Source organism: Antechinus flavipes, chromosome 1, assembly GCF_016432865.1.
Source record: "Antechinus flavipes isolate AdamAnt ecotype Samford, QLD, Australia chromosome 1, AdamAnt_v2, whole genome shotgun sequence".
Lineage (NCBI taxonomy): Eukaryota > Metazoa > Chordata > Mammalia > Dasyuromorphia > Dasyuridae > Antechinus > Antechinus flavipes.
This window is the reverse complement of record NC_067398.1, coordinates 595,620,848-595,641,498: the sequence shown is the minus strand read 5'-3', so window position 1 is coordinate 595,641,498 and position 20,651 is coordinate 595,620,848. Positions and strand designations below refer to the sequence as shown.

Below are 20,651 nucleotides of genomic sequence, written 5' to 3'. Positions count from 1 at the left end.
AAAGTTGGTTGCCTTTACCATGTTCAAATTGCTTTTCTGGTTCTATACATTTCACATTGCATCAGTTTTTAATTTCTTCCCAGATTTTTCTAAAACCTTTTCTATCATCTTACAGCACAATAGTATTTTAATATACATATGTAATAAGTTGTTCATCTAACCTCAATTTATGGACATCCTTTCAGATCTCATTGGTTTGCCACATCAAAGAGATACAAATACTTTCATACATTCTTAGAGTTTGTTTTTGATCAGAGCTAATTCTTCCCTTAATCTATTCATTTTCTCTTTTCCTTCCCTTCTATTTTCCTATTGAGTGAAATGTATTCATGCATACAATTCTTCTTTGTCTTTTGTCTCTCTGTAACATGAACTATTTCTTCCTTTAACCAGTTCAGATGAAAGACTGATGTTTCAGTTACTTCTCTCTATTCCCTCCTCCTTTTTCATCATACACTTATAATGTGCACCGTATTTTGCTAATCTTCCTTTTCCTCTCCTCCCCAGATATGTTACTCTTTCCCTTTTCATTCTTAAGATAAAGATATAACAGAATCATTCCCAAACCTTGTCTAATTAGAATCTCTCTGGCTTTGGTAATGATGGAATTTAGAAGGGGAAACAGGTATCATCTCCTCATTAAGGTAATGGAAGCAGTTTAATCCTTTTTGTTTATTCATGTTTACCTAAATTTTCATGCTTCTCTTAACTCGTGTTTGAAGTTCCAAGTTTCTTCACAATTCTGGGATTTTTATCAGGATGCTCAGAGCTCTATTTCATTAAAAGTCTATTTTTCTCCTTTAGCATTACATTTTATTTTGTTCAGTAAATTGTACTTGGTTATAAATCTTTGCCTTCTGGAAGACTGTATTCCAAGTTCACCACTCCTTATATCACTGCTAAAACATATTAGATCCTGACTGTGGCTCCTTGGTATTTGATTTATTTCTAGATGACTGCAGTATTTTGGGGGGGAGGGAAGGAGACAGAAGACTCTAGATTTTGGTTATTATGTTCCTAAAATTTTCATTTGATTTCTTTCACCAGTGGATTTTTTAAAAAATTATTATTCTCTCTGCTTTGCCCTTCTGTTCTAAGATACCTGGACAGTCTTCTAAGATTCTTTTTGAAATATGAGCTCTCTTTTTGATCATGGCTTTCAGATAATTTAATAACTATTAATTTTTTTTCTCTTTTTTAAAAAAAAGTTTTGCAAATCAGTTGTTTTTTCTGTATCTTTTAAAGTTTGTTTTAATATTTCTTGTTGTTTGGAGGAATGATCGGCTTCTATTTTACCCATTCTAATTTTCAGAGTTTGTTACTATAGCAAGGTTTTGTACCTTTTGTGCCAAGCTATTTCCTTTTCAATTATTTCTTTCATGGCTCTCATTTCTTTTCCATTTTTTCCCCTCAAATGTTCTCATTTCATTTCTTAATTTTTTTAATCTCTTTTTTTTAAAACTCTTGGTTCATTTCCAGGAATTCCAGTAGAATTTGTGCCCTAGCTGTTTTATTCTTCAATTTTGCTTATAGAAGTTTGGAGTCATTGTCTTCTCTTCTATTTGTACCTTAAGCTTCCCTGTCACCTTAATCTTTTATGGTGGGATTTTGTTTGCTTATTCTTCTAATCTTCTTACTTCAGACCTACTGTTGGGACTGGTCCTATTGTTGCTTTCTTGGGAATATTGAGTACTGCTTTTTCCAGGATATCAAGAATAGCTCATTCTGGGAACTTGCAAGCTTTCAAAGTACTCTAAAAGTTGTCTGATCCACACTAAATTATGACTACTATTTTCCCAGGTTTGAGTTCTATAAGTGTCTGACCTAGACTTGGGTTTGAGCAATAATCTAATGTTGCTGAATTCAATCCCTATCAACATTAAGTCCTGTTGGTTCAGTGATAGAACTGTAAGCTCCCCTTTGGTCTAGGATTCCTGCCCTGTTTATTCTTCAGCAGGGCTAAATGCTGAAACAGATTCCATTCTGTTAGGATCTATGCCATATGGCGGCTGCTTGCTTCTAAATTTTCTCTTTTCTCAGTGCATCATTACTGTTCATAAGTTCCTTTCTCAGTTTGCACTGGAACTATGATGCAGAATATTGTGACAGACCTGGGGTTGCCCCTGCTTTATCCTCTTGCCCAGTGCACAGCTTCTTAGACACTAGAGTTTTATACATGAGTTGTGCACATAGTCCTACTCAATTCCGATTATCCACAGACTCCTCTAAATCACTATGCCAACCTGCGCTGAAAATGTGACTCATTGTGGCTTTTTCTGAATTTCCCCATGTAGCTAGATAGTTCTTTGACACATATATAGGATAGGCATTGCAAATATACAAATGACTTAAAATTGGATGAGGACATAAGTGTGGCTAGAATTGCAGGAAAAGCATAGTATTTTCAATTATCCAAAACTTCTCAGACAAAAAATCCATCATTTGCACCTTAATACACTTCTGGTGCTGCTTTTATAGCTGGTAATGTGAACACCATGCTCTCAGTAGAAGTGAAACTATAATTAACACAAGGGAAAATGGAAAGATATGTAGTAGGCATAAGTAGGCTGAATAAAGCACAGACAACCAGGTATGTTGGAGAAGCAGAGTTGTAAAAGATTATTGAGAATATTTGAGTGATGGGGACAAACTGCACCCATTCCCAATAAGATCAGGAGTGAAACAAGGTTGCCCACTATCACCGTTACTATTTAATATTGTATTAGAAATGCTAGCTTTGGCAATAAGAGTTGAGAAAGAGATTAAAGGAATAAGAATAGGCAATGGGGAAACCAAATTATCACTCTTTGCTGATGATATGATGGTATACTTAGAGAACCCTAGAGATTCTACTAAAAAGTTATTAGAGAATATTTGAGTGAAGGAAGATGAGTCAGTTCAAGTGCTTTACTAGTAGGTAGTCCTGAATTTTTTTTTAAAAAAGAGGAAGGCCCCTATCATATTAATCTCTTATGAAAAATTGATGGAAAGGAATGGATAAGAACTGCAGAGGAAAAAAATACAGAAGGATCATGATTTGCACTGGTAGAAGTAATGCCCATACCAATGAAATCATAGATCCACCAAAATATTAATTTCCTAACTGCTTACAGGTTATTATCTTTCATATATAAGTTATCAGATTTGCATATCAAGAATTATGATTATGATGAGCAGTTAAGGTAGAAAAATAAAACAAAAGGCTTAATGTATTTTCAAATTTAAAATTTAAAGATAGACACTTCTATTTTTAAGCACTGCTATATTATAAGTTTGCTTCATTACTTTTGTGACCATTTAAAGTCCCAACAGAAGCAGGGAATCTTGTTATACTTCTTCATTGCTCAAAAAGTTTTAATGGACTTTTTTTATTTTTTATTTTATTTAATAATAACTTTGTATTGACAAAATCCATGCCAGGGTAATCTTTTACAACATTATTCCTTGCACTCGCTTATGTTTCGTTTTTTCCCATCCCTCCCTCTACCCCCCCCCCCCCAAGATGGCAAGCAGTCCTATACATGTTAAATATGTTGCAGTATATCCTAGATATAATACATATTTGCAGAACCAAACAGTTCTCCTGTTGCACAGGGAGAATTGGATTCAGAAGGTAAAAATAACTCGGGAAGAAAATAAAAAATGCAAATAGTTCACATTCGTTTCCCAGTGTTCCTTCTTTGGGTGTAGCTGTTTCTGTCCATCATTTATCCATTTAATGGACTTTTTAGACTGATTCTAAGATAAAATACAGATTTCTGTTTTTACATTTAAAGACCTTCACCATTTGATTCCAAGATATCTTTCTAGGATGATTACCAATTACTCCTTCCATACACTCCAATGAAACCAGTCTGCCTTCTATATTCCTTACACATGAAATTGTATTTCCCGCTTCTACATTTAGCATAGTACCTGACATATGGTAAATACTTAGTTTTATTTACTTGCATTTTACAAGGTGTTCCTCATGCCTCTCCTGACTCCTCTCAATATTACAGAATCCTTAGAAAACAATCTCCCTCCTCTTCTCAATAACTTAGAATGCTTGAATCTCTTAAAAGCTCATCTGAAGTGCCCTCACAGCTACCACAAGATTCTTCTTGCTCTCCCTGGTTATTAACACCTTCCTCCAAACACATTGTTTTGTATTGCATATTGAATATATTTTGCATTTAGCTGTATAGGTGTTATTTCCCCTTAGTAGAATTATTCCTTGAAGGTAGGCATCAGTTTTCACTTTGGGCTGACATCAAATGCTTAAAATATGCCTTTTGAAATATTTAATTCTAGTTATAGGGAATTCCTTAATGAACTTTAAATAGACACATTTTCCTGATATCTACTAAATTTATTAAATAACTACTATAAAGTTAAAGATAATGAATATATAGAGGTCCAAATGCTCCCCACATCTATTGTTAAAATACCAACATTATACCTGCTATAGCAATAACATTATATTAAAATGCCTGGTTTTTCTCCAAATGTAATAACATTCCTATTCATTCTTTTCTCCCCCAAAAAGAAAAATAAAATCCATCAAAAGTTAAAAACTAGTTTAAAAAATTGGTTTTTCTTTATGTACTTTAATATTTCAATATGGTCAGTTCATAAAAGTTAGAAGAAATGAAATTTAAGGATTTGGGACATCTTGTCAATGTGCTAACTGCAACTTATTTCATCAAGATATCTTATTGTATGATATAATAGAATGGAATAAAATAATTTCTGCATTTCATTCATTTGGTTACAAGAAAATCCTGAATAGACTCAAAAACAATAAGCATTTATTGAATGTGTACTATGCAAGGTTCCCATCGAGGCACTAAGGATAAAAAAGAAAAATGAGACACTACCCTCAAGTTTACATTCTACTGAAAACAACTCCAATTGCACTTTTACAAGCATGACTAGCCTTAGTCTTATGTAAAGGGAGCTAAGGAGGTTGAAATCAATGCAATTCAATAAATGTTCATTATATTTGCTATTTTGTGGTGCTGTCCAAGGTACTTACTACATAAGAGGCCACAGAGTTCAGCAATAGAAGTGGTGTCAAACTCAAAGAGAAATGAGATTATTAAACCATACATAAGGATCCATCAAACTAACTTAGAAAGCAACATATTGGCAGTATCTATGTTTTATATTCTTTAAATTTATTTTGTTAAATACTTCATAATAATTTTTGAGAAATCTGAAGTGAACTGAATGCTGGACTTGAAATCTTTAAGATCTGAATTAAAAATTATTTCAGAAATTTATTGTTTGAACTCAAAGAAGCTCCTTAACCTCACTCAGCATCAGTTTCATCATCAAGAGTAATAGCAACCAAGTACCTCAGAATGTAATGAAGATCAAAATAAATAATGTCAAGTCTTGCAAACCTTCAAATGCTAACAGATACTAGCTGTCAAGCAGAATCTAATACGATGTGTATGGCAGAAGAAACAAACAAGTACAAGGGAAAGTGAGAAATGCAAAGGAAAGATCAAGATCATATATAAAATTGAAGGATAAAGAAATTACTTTTACCTAGTGGAAGAGTGAGGTCCATATAGAATGGATTTTGGAGGAAAGACAACAAGGAAAGAATGAACAAAGGCATAAAGGCAGAAGGGGACACATGTCAATACTGAGCATGGCCTGAACCAGATTAAAATATAATTGGGAAATATTTAACAAAACAAAAATTCAGGAGTTTTGACAACATGTATCTTATATTTGAGAAGTTAAAGGTTCTCTCTCTCTCTCTCTCTGTGTGTCTCTCTCTCTCTCTGTATACACACACACACACACACACACACACACACACACACACACACACACATTTTGCTAAGGCCATCTAGCTGCCTCTATTTACAATAGTCTTAAGAAACAAGGACATAGATCAACTAGGTGGTGCTGTGGATAGAGCACCAGCCCTCAAGTCAGGAGAATTTGAGTTCAAATCTGGCCTTAGACACTTAACACTTACTAGCTGTGTGACCCCAGTTGTCTCAGTTTAAAAAAAAAAAAAAAAAGGGAGAGAGAGATAAGGACATAAGATGTAGCATGGTTATAGCTGGAATACAGAGGGATTAATAATGACATGTTTGTGAAGGGAAAAGAATAGTAATGAAAAACTATAGGAATATGAACTGGACTTGTGATTTCATTGGTATACAGGAAATGCTATTTACCAGTATATATCAGCACCTTTTAAGAAATAATCTGAATGGCCCAGAACACTGCAATTGTGACTTGGCGACATTCACAAAGTTAGTATGTATTAGAGATAGAATTCAAGGCTATATGCCCGGTACTAAGCACTAAGCACTGAGGATACAAAGAAAGGCTTTAAAAATATACTAACTGGATAGATAACAATCAAACTACATACAAATAAAATGTATGCTGAATAAATTGAGAGAATCTTAGAAGGAAGGGAATTACATTAAGGAGAATAGGAAAGGCTTCTTGCAGCTGGTTGGATTTTATTTGTTGTTAAATTTATTCATTTCATATTTTTCCCCAGTTACATTTAAAACAATTTTTTTTTTTTTTTTTACATTTGGGTTTAAAAATTCTCACCCTTCTCCACCTCCTACCCCCTACCAAGAAACCACATATGAAATTATGCAAAACATTTTCATAAAAGTTATGTTGTAAAAGAAAACATAGATCTCCCACCACAATTAAAAAAAAAAAAAGTGTGTATGATAGAGACACACAGAGAGAGAAAATGAATGAATGAATATGCTTAAATCTATATTCAGACACAATCAGTTCTTTCTCTGGGTACAGTTAAGATTTTTCATCACAAATTCTTCAAATTAGTCATGGATCACTGTACTGCTAAGGATAGTAAAGTCATTTAAAGCTGGTCATCCCAGAACATTGCTATTACTCTCTATATAGTACATTTCACTTTGCTTGAGTTCATAGAAGACTTTCCAGGATTTTTTCTGAGAGTATCCTGCTCATCATTTCCCATAGAACAGTAATATTCTATGACAATTACAAACCATATTTTATTTAGCCATTCCCCAACTGATGGGCATCCCTTAAATTTCCATTTTTTTTTGCCCTGAGAGCTGCTACACATATTTTTGTACATACAAGTCCTTTTCCCTTTTGTTTTTAAAAACTCTTTTAGCATGCATGCCTATTTGTGGTATTGTTAGGTCAAAGAATATGCATGAATTTATAGCCCTTTGGGCACAAATCATATCTTTTAGTCATTTTTCAAATGGGGTACGGCTTATTTTTTTTAATTTCATTAAAGGCCTCATCAGAAAAACTTGCTTCAAGATTCTTTTTTTACAATTATTATTGCCAACTGTATTTTCCCCCATTTATTGTTCTCTCTCCTTTCACTCTGTCCATTCTCAAAAGTGCTTTCCTACTTTACTTACTCCTTCCCCCAATATGCCTTCTTTTAACTCCCTCTACTTCCTATATCCCATTCCCCTATTATATATATATATATATATATATATATATGACATTTCTATACCCCTATCAAATGTTATTTCCTCCAAGCTCATTCTGATGAGCATAAGGTTCACTCACTCAACCTTTATTCTCCCTCTTCCCCTCCACTTTTTCTTGCCTCTTTTTAATGGCAGATAATTTACACTATTTCACTTCTCCCTTTCTTTCTCCCAGTACATTACTCTCACTTCTTAATTTCATTATCCCTTCATATTTATCTCACACTTGTGCCCTCTGTCCATATATACTCCTTCAAACTGCCATAATGAGAAAGTTCTGAGTTACAAGTATCATCCTTTCATGTAGGAATGCAAACAGATAAACTTTAAGTCCTTATATTACTTTCCTGATTTACCTCCTTATGCATCTCCTGAGTCCTATATTTGAAAATCAGATTTTCCATTCAGCTCTAGTCTTTCCATGACTTATGCTTGAAAATACTCTATTTCATTGAATATCTACCTTTTCTCCTTGAAGGATAATACTTAGTTTTGCTGGATAGGTGAATCTTGGTTTGTAATCCTAACTCCACTGCCCTCTAGAATATCATATTCTAAGACCTATGGGCCTTTAATGTAAAAGCTGCTAAATTTTGAATTATCCTGACTGAAGCTTCTTGAATTGTTTCTTTTTGAATGTTAACAATTATTTTCTCCTTGTCCTGGGAATTTTTATTTTGGGATCTCTTTCAGGAGGTGATTGAGGGATTCTTTCAATTTCTATTTTACCCTATAGTCCTAGACTATCAGAACAGTTTTCCTTGATAATTTCTTGAAAGCTGATTTCAGATTCTTTTTTTGACCATGACTTTCAGGTAGACCAATAATTTAAAAATTCTTTGCTGGATTTTATTTTCCGGGCCAGTTGTTTTTCCATTGAGGTATTTCATTTTTTCTATCTTTCCTTTTTTTGTTTTTGTTTTGCTATATAGTATCCTGATTTCTCATAAAGCTCAATTCTAATTTTTAAGGAATTATTTTCTTCAATGAGCTTTTGCACCACTTCCCAATAGCCAATTTTGCTTTATAAACCATTTTCGTGCTCTTCTTTCTCTATCTCTGTATCTTTCTCATTTGATTTTCAAAATCCTTTTTGAGCTCTTACATGGCCTGATCCAATTTTAATTTTTCTGGAAGTTTTTGGATGCAGGAGTTTTGACTTTATCTTCTGATTGTGTGTTTTGATCTTCCTTGTCACCATAGTAACATTTGGTGATGAGAAACGTTTTTGTTGTTGTCTGCTCATGTTACTAGCCTTTAATTCAGCTTTTAACTCTCTGTTTAATTAGGGTTCTGTTTCCAGGGTGGAGGGTGCCCTGTCCCAAACTTTAGTTTGTGCAGCTGTTTTCAGAGATACTTCTAGAGATCTGACTATAAGCCCTGGAACAATTAAGAATGTCCCCACCCTGTGGGGATTGATGTGCTGTACAGCAAGAGTCTTGCTTTGCTGGCACTAAGGCTGAAGCTAGGCCTGTGCTAGCGCAGCTTCCACTGGGATTGTACACTGGGCTCCCACTCTGGTTCCACAAACCTTTTCTGCTGACCTTCTAAGTTGCCTTCAGCCCGGAGAATGTTCTACTCCATCTTTTTGGGTTTTCTGACACTTTAAAATTTGTTTAGTCCTTATTTAAAGGAATTTGAAGCAGTTCTGGGGAGAAGTTAGGCTCCCCATCTTGGCTCTGCCTCCTAGCAGGTGGGATTTTAGCTGGGAGGAAACCAGGAAAGACAGAAAAAGAAATGTTATTATAAATGCATTTGAGAGATGAAACATCTTGTGAGACAACAACAGAGACAACAGAGCAAGTAGGTCAGTGTCACTGAAATAGGATACATGGAGGAAATTAAGATTTAGGATGATTGGAAAAAATAGAATTGCAGATTATGAAGGTCTTTAAAAGATAATAGGGAACAACTTCAATTTACTAAATAAGGGAAGTGACATGGCCAGATTTAGGAATATCAATTTATCAGATGAATGAAGGATGGCCTCAGATGAGGAGAAACGTAAGGCAGGGAGACCAAGTAGGAGGCTATTGCAAATGGTCCAGAAATGAGGTCAGGAGGACTCACTAAAGGATAGTAACAAAGTCAGAGAAAAGAAAGGAACATGTAGAAATGTTGTATAAACCAAAATAAAAGATAGAAGGTAGGTTCAATAGGACTTGATGACTGCTTGACCATAGATCTGAGAATCATCAGCAGTTGAACTCACTGGAGCTGACGAGATCACCAAGCAAAATAGTATAATAGTATATAAAATAGTATATATACAAAAAAAAAAATACAGAGGGGAAAAAAAATTTAGGAAAAAGTCTTATAGACAAGCAATTATTAGGTATAACCTCAATAAAGATTCAGCAAAGGAGTCAAGACTAGATATTAGGAGAAACAGGAGAATATAGAGAAGACAAGTGAAAGAGAAACAAAAGAGAAAAAGAAAGCAAGAGGAGAGTGTTAGTTCAGCTTCACCAATAGAAAGGATGGAACGGTTTGACAGCAGTTCTGAAGAGTATAAGGTTTACTAAATTCCAAGCAGAGTCAACAGTATGATAGAACAGCCAAGGACAATTCAATCTCAGATCAGATTAAGAGGAACAAAGCTTTCAAGATTAGGGAATTCATGGTTCTACTGTTCTCTGTGCTTGTCATATGGAAAATGATGTTCAATTATAGTTTAAGATATACTTTGAGAAGCTAGTGAATGTCTAGATGAAGGCTATCAATAATAAAAGTCCTTAAGTACATGACATACTAGGATTGCTGATGTTTATTCTGAAAAAAGATGGAGATGTTCAAAAGTAGAATGGGCTGCCTCAAATGGTTCCCCTTCTTTGGAGGACTTCAAGCAGAGACTATACTACTGGTAGACAGTAGAAATTTCTGTTTTGTAAACAAACTTAGTATATAATATGAGGTTCTATTCCAGTTTTATCAAGCATATTCCTATAAAATGACCTGTTTTAGTTTAAAAGAAAATAGTCATCCATGATAAATAAATGTCTCTACCATTTATTAGCTATATGACCTTGGCAAACCCACTTCACCTACATATATTATTTATAAAAATACAGATTAATGGTAACTGAACTAAAGAGTTTTTCTATAAAGACAATTTTTATTAAACTTTGAACTTTAAGGAAAGGAGAAAGATAGGCATAAGTAACAAGGAAAGAACCAGTGGAAAAGGTAATAACTAAACTGAAAGTGAGGAAATCTCCAGTGGAGGATCTAGCAAAAAAACCTGCCTCTTCCATCATGACTGAAGCAAAGGCTTTATGTGCTCTATCTCATTATTTATCCTGGATATTAACTCCTGAGTAGACATTTTTGTGCCACATTTCCCAATTCAAAGAACATGGACATTCTCCTTGGCTTTTCTGTCAAAAACAAAAGAAGAATCACATAGTTCAACCTTCTCACCAGGATCTTATTTTCATTCTTCTTTCTTAGCTATTCTTTTCTCTAAATATATTTTCAAAGACAAAACAATAAAAATATTTTTGTTGTCCTTCCACTTCCTCACTAATCTCAATTCAATGCTAGCTAATATTCATTATAATTTTTAGAGATTGCTTTTCTAGCCTTCCTCTATGATCTGCCTATACTTTGATCTGGGGACAGTCTCCAGGAAGCAATCCATAATACAGATTTTAGCTATACCATAGTAAAGCATTCATTATATATTATAGTTATTTCTGCATATATAATATATTCCAACAAACTTTGTATCTCTTTCTGTCAAATAGATCTATAACAGTATTTTACATACCAGAAGCAATTAAGAAACAAATATGTGCTCAATACTCACACTGGTAAATCCCCATCACCAGCTGATAACTAGCAATGTTAATGTCTTTAAATGTATTTCTTGACTCAATTTGTGGTAATTTTACCCAACAAATATCAATATGAGAAAGAATTCTATTTCTATACACAAGTTTAAGAAACCATCTTGGTTTCATTTAATATGTTTATTTTCTACATCAGATATGGCTTAAAAGCAGTTTACAGAGACGATTTAACAAATGACACATAATTAATGGAGTCTTCTTCGATTTCTCTTCCTTAGAAATTTCAGTTAGCTTTCTCTATCATCCTGCTTAGCAGCAAAAAGCATTTTTTATTTTATACAAATATCTTATTAATGGTTACTTGGTATAAATAGCAGTGGGCACATAGTATATAACTCACAGACTAATAAGATTGATTGTGGAATTATAAAATTAATGTGAGTTTTTAAAACCTTAAGACTGAGTGATCTGCAGTGTTTCCAACATGTCTTCTACTGCCTTAAGAGAGTATTTCGTTTCCTTCTTACTTCGTCCTGCAAACTAAAAAAGAAAATTCAATTAAACTCATTTTTAATCTTTACTTGATGGCACACAATGTATTATATAAATGACAATGTATATGTCACTTTTTAAAAAAGAAATAATATTGATCTATTGAATTCAATTATCACTAGCCTTTCCCTCTCAGCTCTAACCCTATATCAATATTTATTAAACATTTTTAACTAGATATATTGCACACATCTTAACAAGATAGTAGAAATAGACCTAATCCTCACCCCCCACTTCAGTTCTCTTCCAAATTTCTCTTATTGTGGAGGGTCCCATCATCCATGAGATTTCACTGTTATTCTTATTCTTCTCTCATTCTATATTATATATTTAATCAGTTGCCAGATTTTGTTCCCTCTTCCATTCTTTCCAATATATTCCTTTCTTTCCATTTAAACAGACATCATCTTGGCTCAAACTCTAATTATCTCTTCCTTGAAATAATACATTCATAACAGTCTCCAAACTGGTCTTTTTGACTCAGGCCTTTCCTCAATCTAATTCATCTTCCCATTTAGCAAAGTGATTTTTCCCAAACCACAATTCTGAGCATGTCATTCCGTTAACTCAAACTGCAGTGGCCTCTTATTACCTCAAGGATCAAATACAATTTCTTTTTCACATCTTTGAAATTGGGTCCAATTTACCTCTTCACCCTAATTGCACATTATTCTTCTAAGAGGAAGGGAAAAGGGAACAAATATTTATGTAGACTCTACTAAAGCGAGATAATATGCTATCTTAATATTATATTAACACATTTGATCCTCATAACAACCCTAAGAAGTGCTATTTTTATCCCCATTTTACAACTGAGGAAACTGAGGGACACAGAGGTCAAGTGAGATACCCAGGGTCACAAATTCAGTAAGTATTTAAGGCTGGGTTTGAGCTCCATTCTCTCTGACTTTCAAACCTAGTTCTACCTAACTACAATTCAGACTAGTCAGTCATTCTAATTATACTGGCCAACTTTTTTACTGCTCCTCATATATAACACTCCATTTCCTATTTCTCCCAATGGCCAAGAATATACTCTACCACTACACACCTGTCAGATTGGCTAAGATGACAGGAAAAGATAATGACGAATGTTGGAGGGGATGTGGGAAAACACTGATGCATTGTTGGTGGAGGTGTGAACAGATCCAATCATTCTGGAGAACAATTTGGAACTATGCTCAAAAAGTTATGAAACTGTGCATACCTTTTGATCCAGCAGTGTTACTACTGGGCTTATATCCCAAAGAGATATTAAAGAAGGAAAAGGGTGTATACACACCCTTTGCACAAGTGTATGTACAAAAATGTTTGTGGCAGTCCTTTTCGTAGTGGCTAGAAACTGGAAATTGAATGGATACCCATCAATTGGTGAATGGTTGGGTAAATTGTGGGATATGAATGTTATGGAATATTATTGTTCTGTAAGAAATGACCAGCAGGATGAATACAGAGAGGCTTGGAGAGACTTAGACGAAATGATGCTAAGTGAAATGAGCAGAACCAGGAGATTATTATATACCTCAACAATGATACTGTATGAAGATATATTCTGATGGAAGTGGACATCTTCAACAATGAGAAGATCCAATTCAATTCCAATTGATCAACGATGGACAGAACCAGCTACACTCAGAGAAACACTGGGAAATGAATGTGGACTACTTGCATTTTTATTTTTCTTGCCAGACTATTTTTACTTTTTTGAATTCGATTTTTCTTGTGCAACAAGAGAACTGTACAGATGTTTACACATATATTGTATTTAAGATATACTTTAACATGTTTAACATGTATGAGACTGCCTGCCTTCTAAGGGAGGGAGTGGAAGGAGGGAAGGGAAAAGTTGGAACAGAAGTGATTACAAGGGACAATGTTGAAAAATTACCCAAGCATATGTTCTGTCAAGAAAAAGCTATACAAAAATAAATAAATAGATGAATATTTAATTGAAAAAAAAAGAACATTCTCTCTCCTTACTTATTAATAAGAATGCTTAGTTTCCTTTCTTACTCAAATATCATTTTCAGCATAAGATCCTTCTTGCTCTCCCTATCTGGTAGTGAATTTCCCTTTATTTTTTTCCCCTACTTTATATATTCTAATATTCTGATCTCTAATATATTCCAAACTCCTTTGGGGCAAAGATTTCATTTTGATCTTTATATCTCCATAGTATCTTGCACACAGTAGGCATTTAATATATGTCTTCTGATTGAATGGTAACAGCAGAAACTATTTTAGCAACATGATTATAAAAATGCTTATAATGACTTTCAATACAAACCATATATGAGATTTAAAAGTTTTAATAAGGGTTGTTAATAATTAATCATGTACAATAAGATTTCATTGAACCTTTGGCTAGCTTCTTATCAGACTTGCTTTTTAAAATTATTAACTTTAGCCGTAAAAAATTCTGAAGATGAATTTGAATTTCTATTTCAGTATGATCAGTAATTACCCCCTACCACATTTAGTTTAAAGTATGTTTCTTTTTACTCTACAAAGTATGGAAATAGGTCAAGCAGTCTAATAAATTTAAGTAATTAGCAAGTGACATGTAATTAATTCTTTGTTTTTTTAAAAATACATATTTGCCTTATGATACTTGTATCATAAAAAAAAATAAAGTGACACTATATTTCTGCAGAAAAGTAGGTTAGAAGTTTTCCAATAAAAATATATAATGAAATGCCCACTCTTATGTATTATGGCCATGAAAAGAATACATTTCAGCTTATTTAACTATTAACTAACTAAAATAAAGAAATATTTATCATCAAATAATATCTTTGTATATTTATAAACACAGATATTCAATATAATTCTTGTAACCAAGGTGGAGTGGGGGGTATGCTGACTACCCCATGCTGATTTCAAAATGAGTTTTCTAACTGAAGTGACAATTCCCATCACTCATCAACATCATCTGATTTAGCACAGATTTACTAGCTACGTTGGTGCTTTCTTTCAAGAAAAAGGAATTGAATTTTAGTATACCTGTACTAAACATTTTCCTTCTGTTGAAAATATTGACTGAAATTTGCTATTAAAAACACAATCTATTCTGTAACTAAATGTTATCATCTAAACACTCAATAAATTTTCAAGTGAATACTTTTTCTTCAAACACCAATGCTGTCTTAAATATTTAGTTCTTGATTTATAATGTGTTCCTTCTCTCTAGTAATTAACATAATTTAGCAGACTTCTCATAACCTGTTAAGAAAGATTATGTGATGAAGCACAGGTAATGTCACAGATCCAATAGCTTTAGAAGCTAGTAACCTGTCTATGACCTCTCAAGCTACAATTTAACTTTAGGATTCCCCTACTTCCTAAATCATTAGCTATTAGTTGTTAAATATCATTTGATATGGGGGAGAAAAGAAGATGAAAGGAAGCTTTGGAAATAACACCAAGAAAAGGAAAACATTTTATGGAAAATGTTTTATAATACAAAGCAGAGAGAAAACAACATTTAAACTTCTATTTTTACAATGTTAAAATAAAAAGTTCTGAAGTAAATAAGAAACTACTTACTGTTTCCATTAGTTTGCTGATTAACTTCTAGAGATTTAGGGAGAACAGAAAGCCTTTTAGTCTACTCTTCAACTAAATAAGAACATTCTGTTAAGATACTTCAAGTCCAATTCCTTGAGAAAAAGGTTTGATGAAGAGAAAACATAGGATATACTACTTGGAAAAACTTATGCTAAATAATCTCTCCTCAAAAATAAAAACCTTCTGTAAGAACTGATGTAAGAATGCAATCTAATGTATCAGTAAGACTTATAATTCATGCTAAAGCATGTAATATTTTATCTAAGTTCTGAACCAAAATATTAGTTATATTAAGTTGTGATTATTTATAATTTAATAAAAAATACAATGAAGATAGTGTCAACATTACAGACATCCAACACAATTTAGGGGAACAAAACCTCTTTGTGTCAAAACAAATAAAAGGATGTTTCAAACTAAATCTATCATTTTACATTTTGCTTGACAAGCAATTATTTTGTTTATTCCAAAATTAGATGGCAATTTAACTGATTAAGCCGGAATACTATTTTCCCCAAAATCACAATTTGATTTTCTATTTCCGAAATAGTTTGTAACAGAATCACCTCTGAAATCATAAATAACAAATGGATGGCCAACACTGAAGAATTTAACAGTGTACCAAAGAAGCATTTATCTGGAAAATTACTGCAAGTAAGATCACATTAAATGTTTTTTGTGAGCTTTAATCAAATTTGCCTGCCAGTGCTGAAAATACCTCAGCCATTGAACATGCTAAACCAATTATCAAGAACAAGAACAAGAACTAATTGAAAAACAAGAAGTAGCCATATTCTCTTTCATTATTAAATGAAAAGAAAAGAAGCAGTGTTTTAAGAATTTGTTTTGTAATTTACAAATATTCAGAAATAATTCATTAAAAAGTTTACTTTATTCTTATTCTTACATAAGTCAAGAATATAGTTATTAGCTGTTATACTGATGATTAAAAATTATTTTCTATGGTAATCACAAATCATATAAATGATATAATTGTAAAATTTTAATTATCTGTAAAATGATGATAATTCCTAATTGAGTATTACTGATCATAAAATTAAGTGCAATTAAAAAACCTTCAAATATTAAAAAGTTATATAAACACTATATATTATCATGATGAAAAATGAGTTCATCACATTTTATCTAAAATTTTCTTCTTTGTTGATCAGAGAAAAATTTCTGATAAGAAAACATAAATACGGGGCAGCTAGGTGGGACAGTGGATAGAGCACCAATTCAGGAAGACCTGAGTTCAAATCTGAACTTAATACTTTCTAGCTGTGTAACCCTGGGCAAGTCACTTAATCTTAATTGTCTCACCAAAAAAACAAACAAACAAATAACAACAACAACAACAACAAAAAACATAAAAACATAAGCACATTTATATAATTGTGTATATAATTTTATCTGAAAACATCTATACGTACATATAGATCTAACCTATGATTTTACTGATATGTAAAAACAGTAAAAAATTATTTTATGATAATTCAAAATTTGTGTTGATTTGGGACCTATGGTGGAATAAAATTTTAACTTTACACTATAATAAAAAACATTTAATAGATTAATATTATAAATATAACTAGGACACAATCTACTGAAGAAAAATATTTTTCAAACAATGTAGCATCTCTCACATATTAAAATATGTATTTTATATAGAGCTTCTTATCTAATTCTTATCTAAAGAATTGCATTAAGGTAGGCATATCAATAGTATTTTGTATTTATATAGCGTTCCAGGTTTATTACAGAATTTCTTCACAAGCCTGTTGGAAACTATGTATTATAAAGCTGCATTTTAAAGTTTAATAATAATTAATATGCACGGAATCAGACAATTAGTATCAGATCAGATTTCATATCCAAGTCTTCTGACTTTTAAGACTGTTTTGAAATGAAGCTGGCTATCATTTTGTACTATATGTCCTTGAACATAATAAGCTTCCCTGCCACCTTTTTCTCAAAAGTGAAAAATAAACACTTGTAATGATTCTTCACTAATTTTTGCTGTATTCTTTCCATTCTCAATTATGAGTTTCTACTACTAAATTTAAAGCTACACACAATGCAACAATAAAAATGAAAGTAATTAGTTTACTTTTTAATACTTGAATACTTAATTGTGATCAAAATTTACATAAATTGGAATCATATCTAGAATCCCTAACTTACTAACAGCTACAGTAATCTTCATTTAAAGTCAGCCACAACCACCAACCCTTCTACTTTAACTTCATTTTACATTCTACCCCACAATAAGGTACTCTGTTCTAGTCTAAATAGTCTGCTACTCCTAGTGAATTCCTTATATCTAACAATGTATTCTCTCCTCACCTTTGCCTCTTAGAAAATTTACAGACCAAAAAAAAAAAAAAAAGCAGTACTATACAAGATGCTTCCTGATCTCAGCTGTGTTTCATTTCTCCTTAATTTACTTTGTAGAATATTATATATATTGATTGATCTCATATAAACTCCTCAGAGGGACTTTTTTTCTTTTTTGTACCCCAGTGCCTTGTATAATATCTAAAATGGGAAGCATTTAAAATTCTCCTACTATGTGCTGTCTTCAGTCTTTTGTTTTTACTCATTCTATGGTCACCCTTCCCAAAGCTCAACAAAAACTACAAACTCTTAATTTTATTTTCAACAGTCCTATTCCCCCAGTATATATCAGTCAGATGTAGGAAAACGAAAAGATTAAATTAATTCATATAAAACTTTGCCTGTGCCTCATAATATTCAATACTCCCAAGAGTTTAGAGTCAATTCAAAAGAACCTTTAATCAGGAGAATTTTAGGCAATGTTGCAGACAAATGCTCAGTCAAAAACCTTCCTTTGGGTACTTCTAGTAAGCTCCTGACTACCACTATTACAACATGTTAATGATGCTCAGATGAAGTGGCAATACTCATTTTCTCTTCTGTCTAGCATTGTTAATCTTGACTGTTCCTCAATTTAGTATAAGTAGGAGAAAGAGCCACTATTCCCTATATTGTCCCAGTCACTGAGGAAAATGTGTGACTTCTTGTTAATGCCAACCAGTATACTTGTGGCTTTGACCCTATTCCCTCACATCAGCAATTCTAACTGTCCCTCCCAATCATCCTTTCTTGCAAATATTCAGTCCCTCTTTAGTCAATCCCTTCCTCCCCCATCTAGGAACATGCCCAGACTTCTCCCATTCTTTAAAACTTTCAACTGATTCTACTGTCCTTTCATGCCACTATCTTATATCCTTTCCCTTTCAGACCCAAACTCATAGGAAAAGCCTCTACTTCCTTCCCCTCACTCCTCAACCTTTTGAAAGCTGTCTTCTGACTACATACACCTGACTAAAATTGTTGACTCTGTGGTTACAAATGATCTCAACTATTAAACCAAAAGACTTTTGTTCAATGCTTGTCTTCTTGATTGCTCTTAAGTACTTAACATTTGACCAAGCCCTACCTCCTGGATACCTCTCTTTGCTTTGTGATATTTTCTCTCCTACCCGCTGTTCATTCCTTCTAACTCTACTTTATTGGATCATCATACATTTTGACCCCATGTGCGTTGGTGTACCTTAGGACTCTGTTGTTGACCTTTTATTTCTTTATCTAAACTTTCTTTGATCTTACTAGCTTCTATTGACTCAATTATTTCTTAGAACTCATAAATCAATCTATCTTCCCACTCGTCTCTTGAGTCAGGTAATGCTTCATCAATTGTCTGCTGGACATCTCCACCTAATTCTTCCATAGTCATCTTGAACTCTATATGTCTAGAATGAAATTCAACCTCTTCCTCCTGAAACCCATTCCTTTCTAATGTCCTTATTTCTATTAAAGAAATGATTTCTTTATAATCTTGAAGGTATCTGCTTGTCTTTTCTCTTACTCCCTTCCTCCATATCCAGTGACAAAAGCCTTATCAATACAACACTGTTCATTTTCATCTCTTCTCAACTCACTATGGGTAATATTTCTAGATTAATTTCACTTATTCTCCTCAATTCACTTTATATTCTAGTCAAATTTACTTACTTTTTGCTTCTGTACATGATAATCAATTTTCTGTCTCTATGACTGAACAGGAGGTGCCACACCAAGTGTCTACTGCCTAATCCTGAAATGTTCAACCTCTTCATCTCCTCCGGAAATCCTTTATCATATTGAAAAATTAGCTCAAACACCACTTTTCACTAAACAAGACTTGGAAGCCTTCTCTAGTCCAAGAGGAGGAGGTATTCATAAACTGGAGATTCCCGGAGCCCTGGGATAATGTGTTGGAATACAGGCACCTACTTCCCTAGTTGGTACGAAACAGAAAAAAAGTAAATCTTTTCTGTTCATTCACCATGCATTTATTCAGTACTTTGGGGGATTTATTCATTACTGAGGATACAAAGTCAAAAATGAAAATGGTAAATACCCGCAAGAAGCTTACATTTTAGTGTGGATAAACCAAATTAGCTAATTCAATACAAAGTAAATATAAAGTTATTAATTTGCTTAGGAGTGAAAGAATATCAACTAGGGAAGAGTGAAGAGTTTTGGTCTAAATAGTCTATTACTCCTAGTGAATTCCCTATACCTAACAACGTAGACCATTTTCATTTTTGACTTTGTTTCCTTGGTACTGAATAAATCCCCCAAAGTACTGAATAAATAAATGCACGATGAATGGAACAGAAAGGATTTACTTTTTTTTCTGCTTCATACTAATTAGGAAAGTAGGTGCCCATATTCTAACACATTATCCTGGGGTTCTGAGAACACCCAGGTTATGAATACACCCTCCTCTTGGACTAGAGAAAGCTTCAAGTCCTTGTATTATAGATACTAAGAGTCTCATATATCTCCCTGTCTCTACTTTTCAATATCCCCCAGCTAAGTTTAGAAATTCTTGATTTATCTGTGTAAAAAATATTATTAATAACACTGCTTTCCTTAATTGCATATCATTTTTGCTTAATTACAATACAGTATAAAATGATGTGTACAAACAATAATCTCACATTGAAAAGTGCTTTAAGATTTACAAAGTGCTTCCTTCACAACTACTATGAAGTAGAAATGTAAATATATACTAGATTAACTTTGTTATAAACTTTTCTTTTCCATTATTAAACTTTAATCACATAAGCTAAGTTTTTGTGGTTGCCTCTTTTTTTCCATATTCAATTTTCTCTACACACAAGTGACACTCAGACGGTTTTTTCCTTTCCGTCATTTTATTCAAACTCAGATGCCATTCTTTTAACTCTCTTAA

At 33.0% G+C, this 20,651-nt stretch overlaps 1 protein-coding gene across 3 annotated transcripts in view; it reads right to left on the bottom strand.

Annotated features, from left to right (window-relative positions):
* Positions 1-11,413: 11,413 nt before the first annotated feature.
* The window catches only part of EMC2 (ER membrane protein complex subunit 2), a 70,039-nt gene continuing 60,801 nt past the window's right edge, over positions 11,414-20,651 (bottom strand). For all 3 annotated transcript variants that reach the window (XM_051970985.1, XM_051970987.1, XM_051970986.1), the window contains one exon: positions 11,414-11,806. In XM_051970985.1, coding sequence (XP_051826945.1) covers positions 11,720-11,806 — 87 coding nt within the window. In that variant the 3' untranslated portion in view covers positions 11,414-11,719. The remainder of the gene's footprint in view (positions 11,807-20,651) is intronic.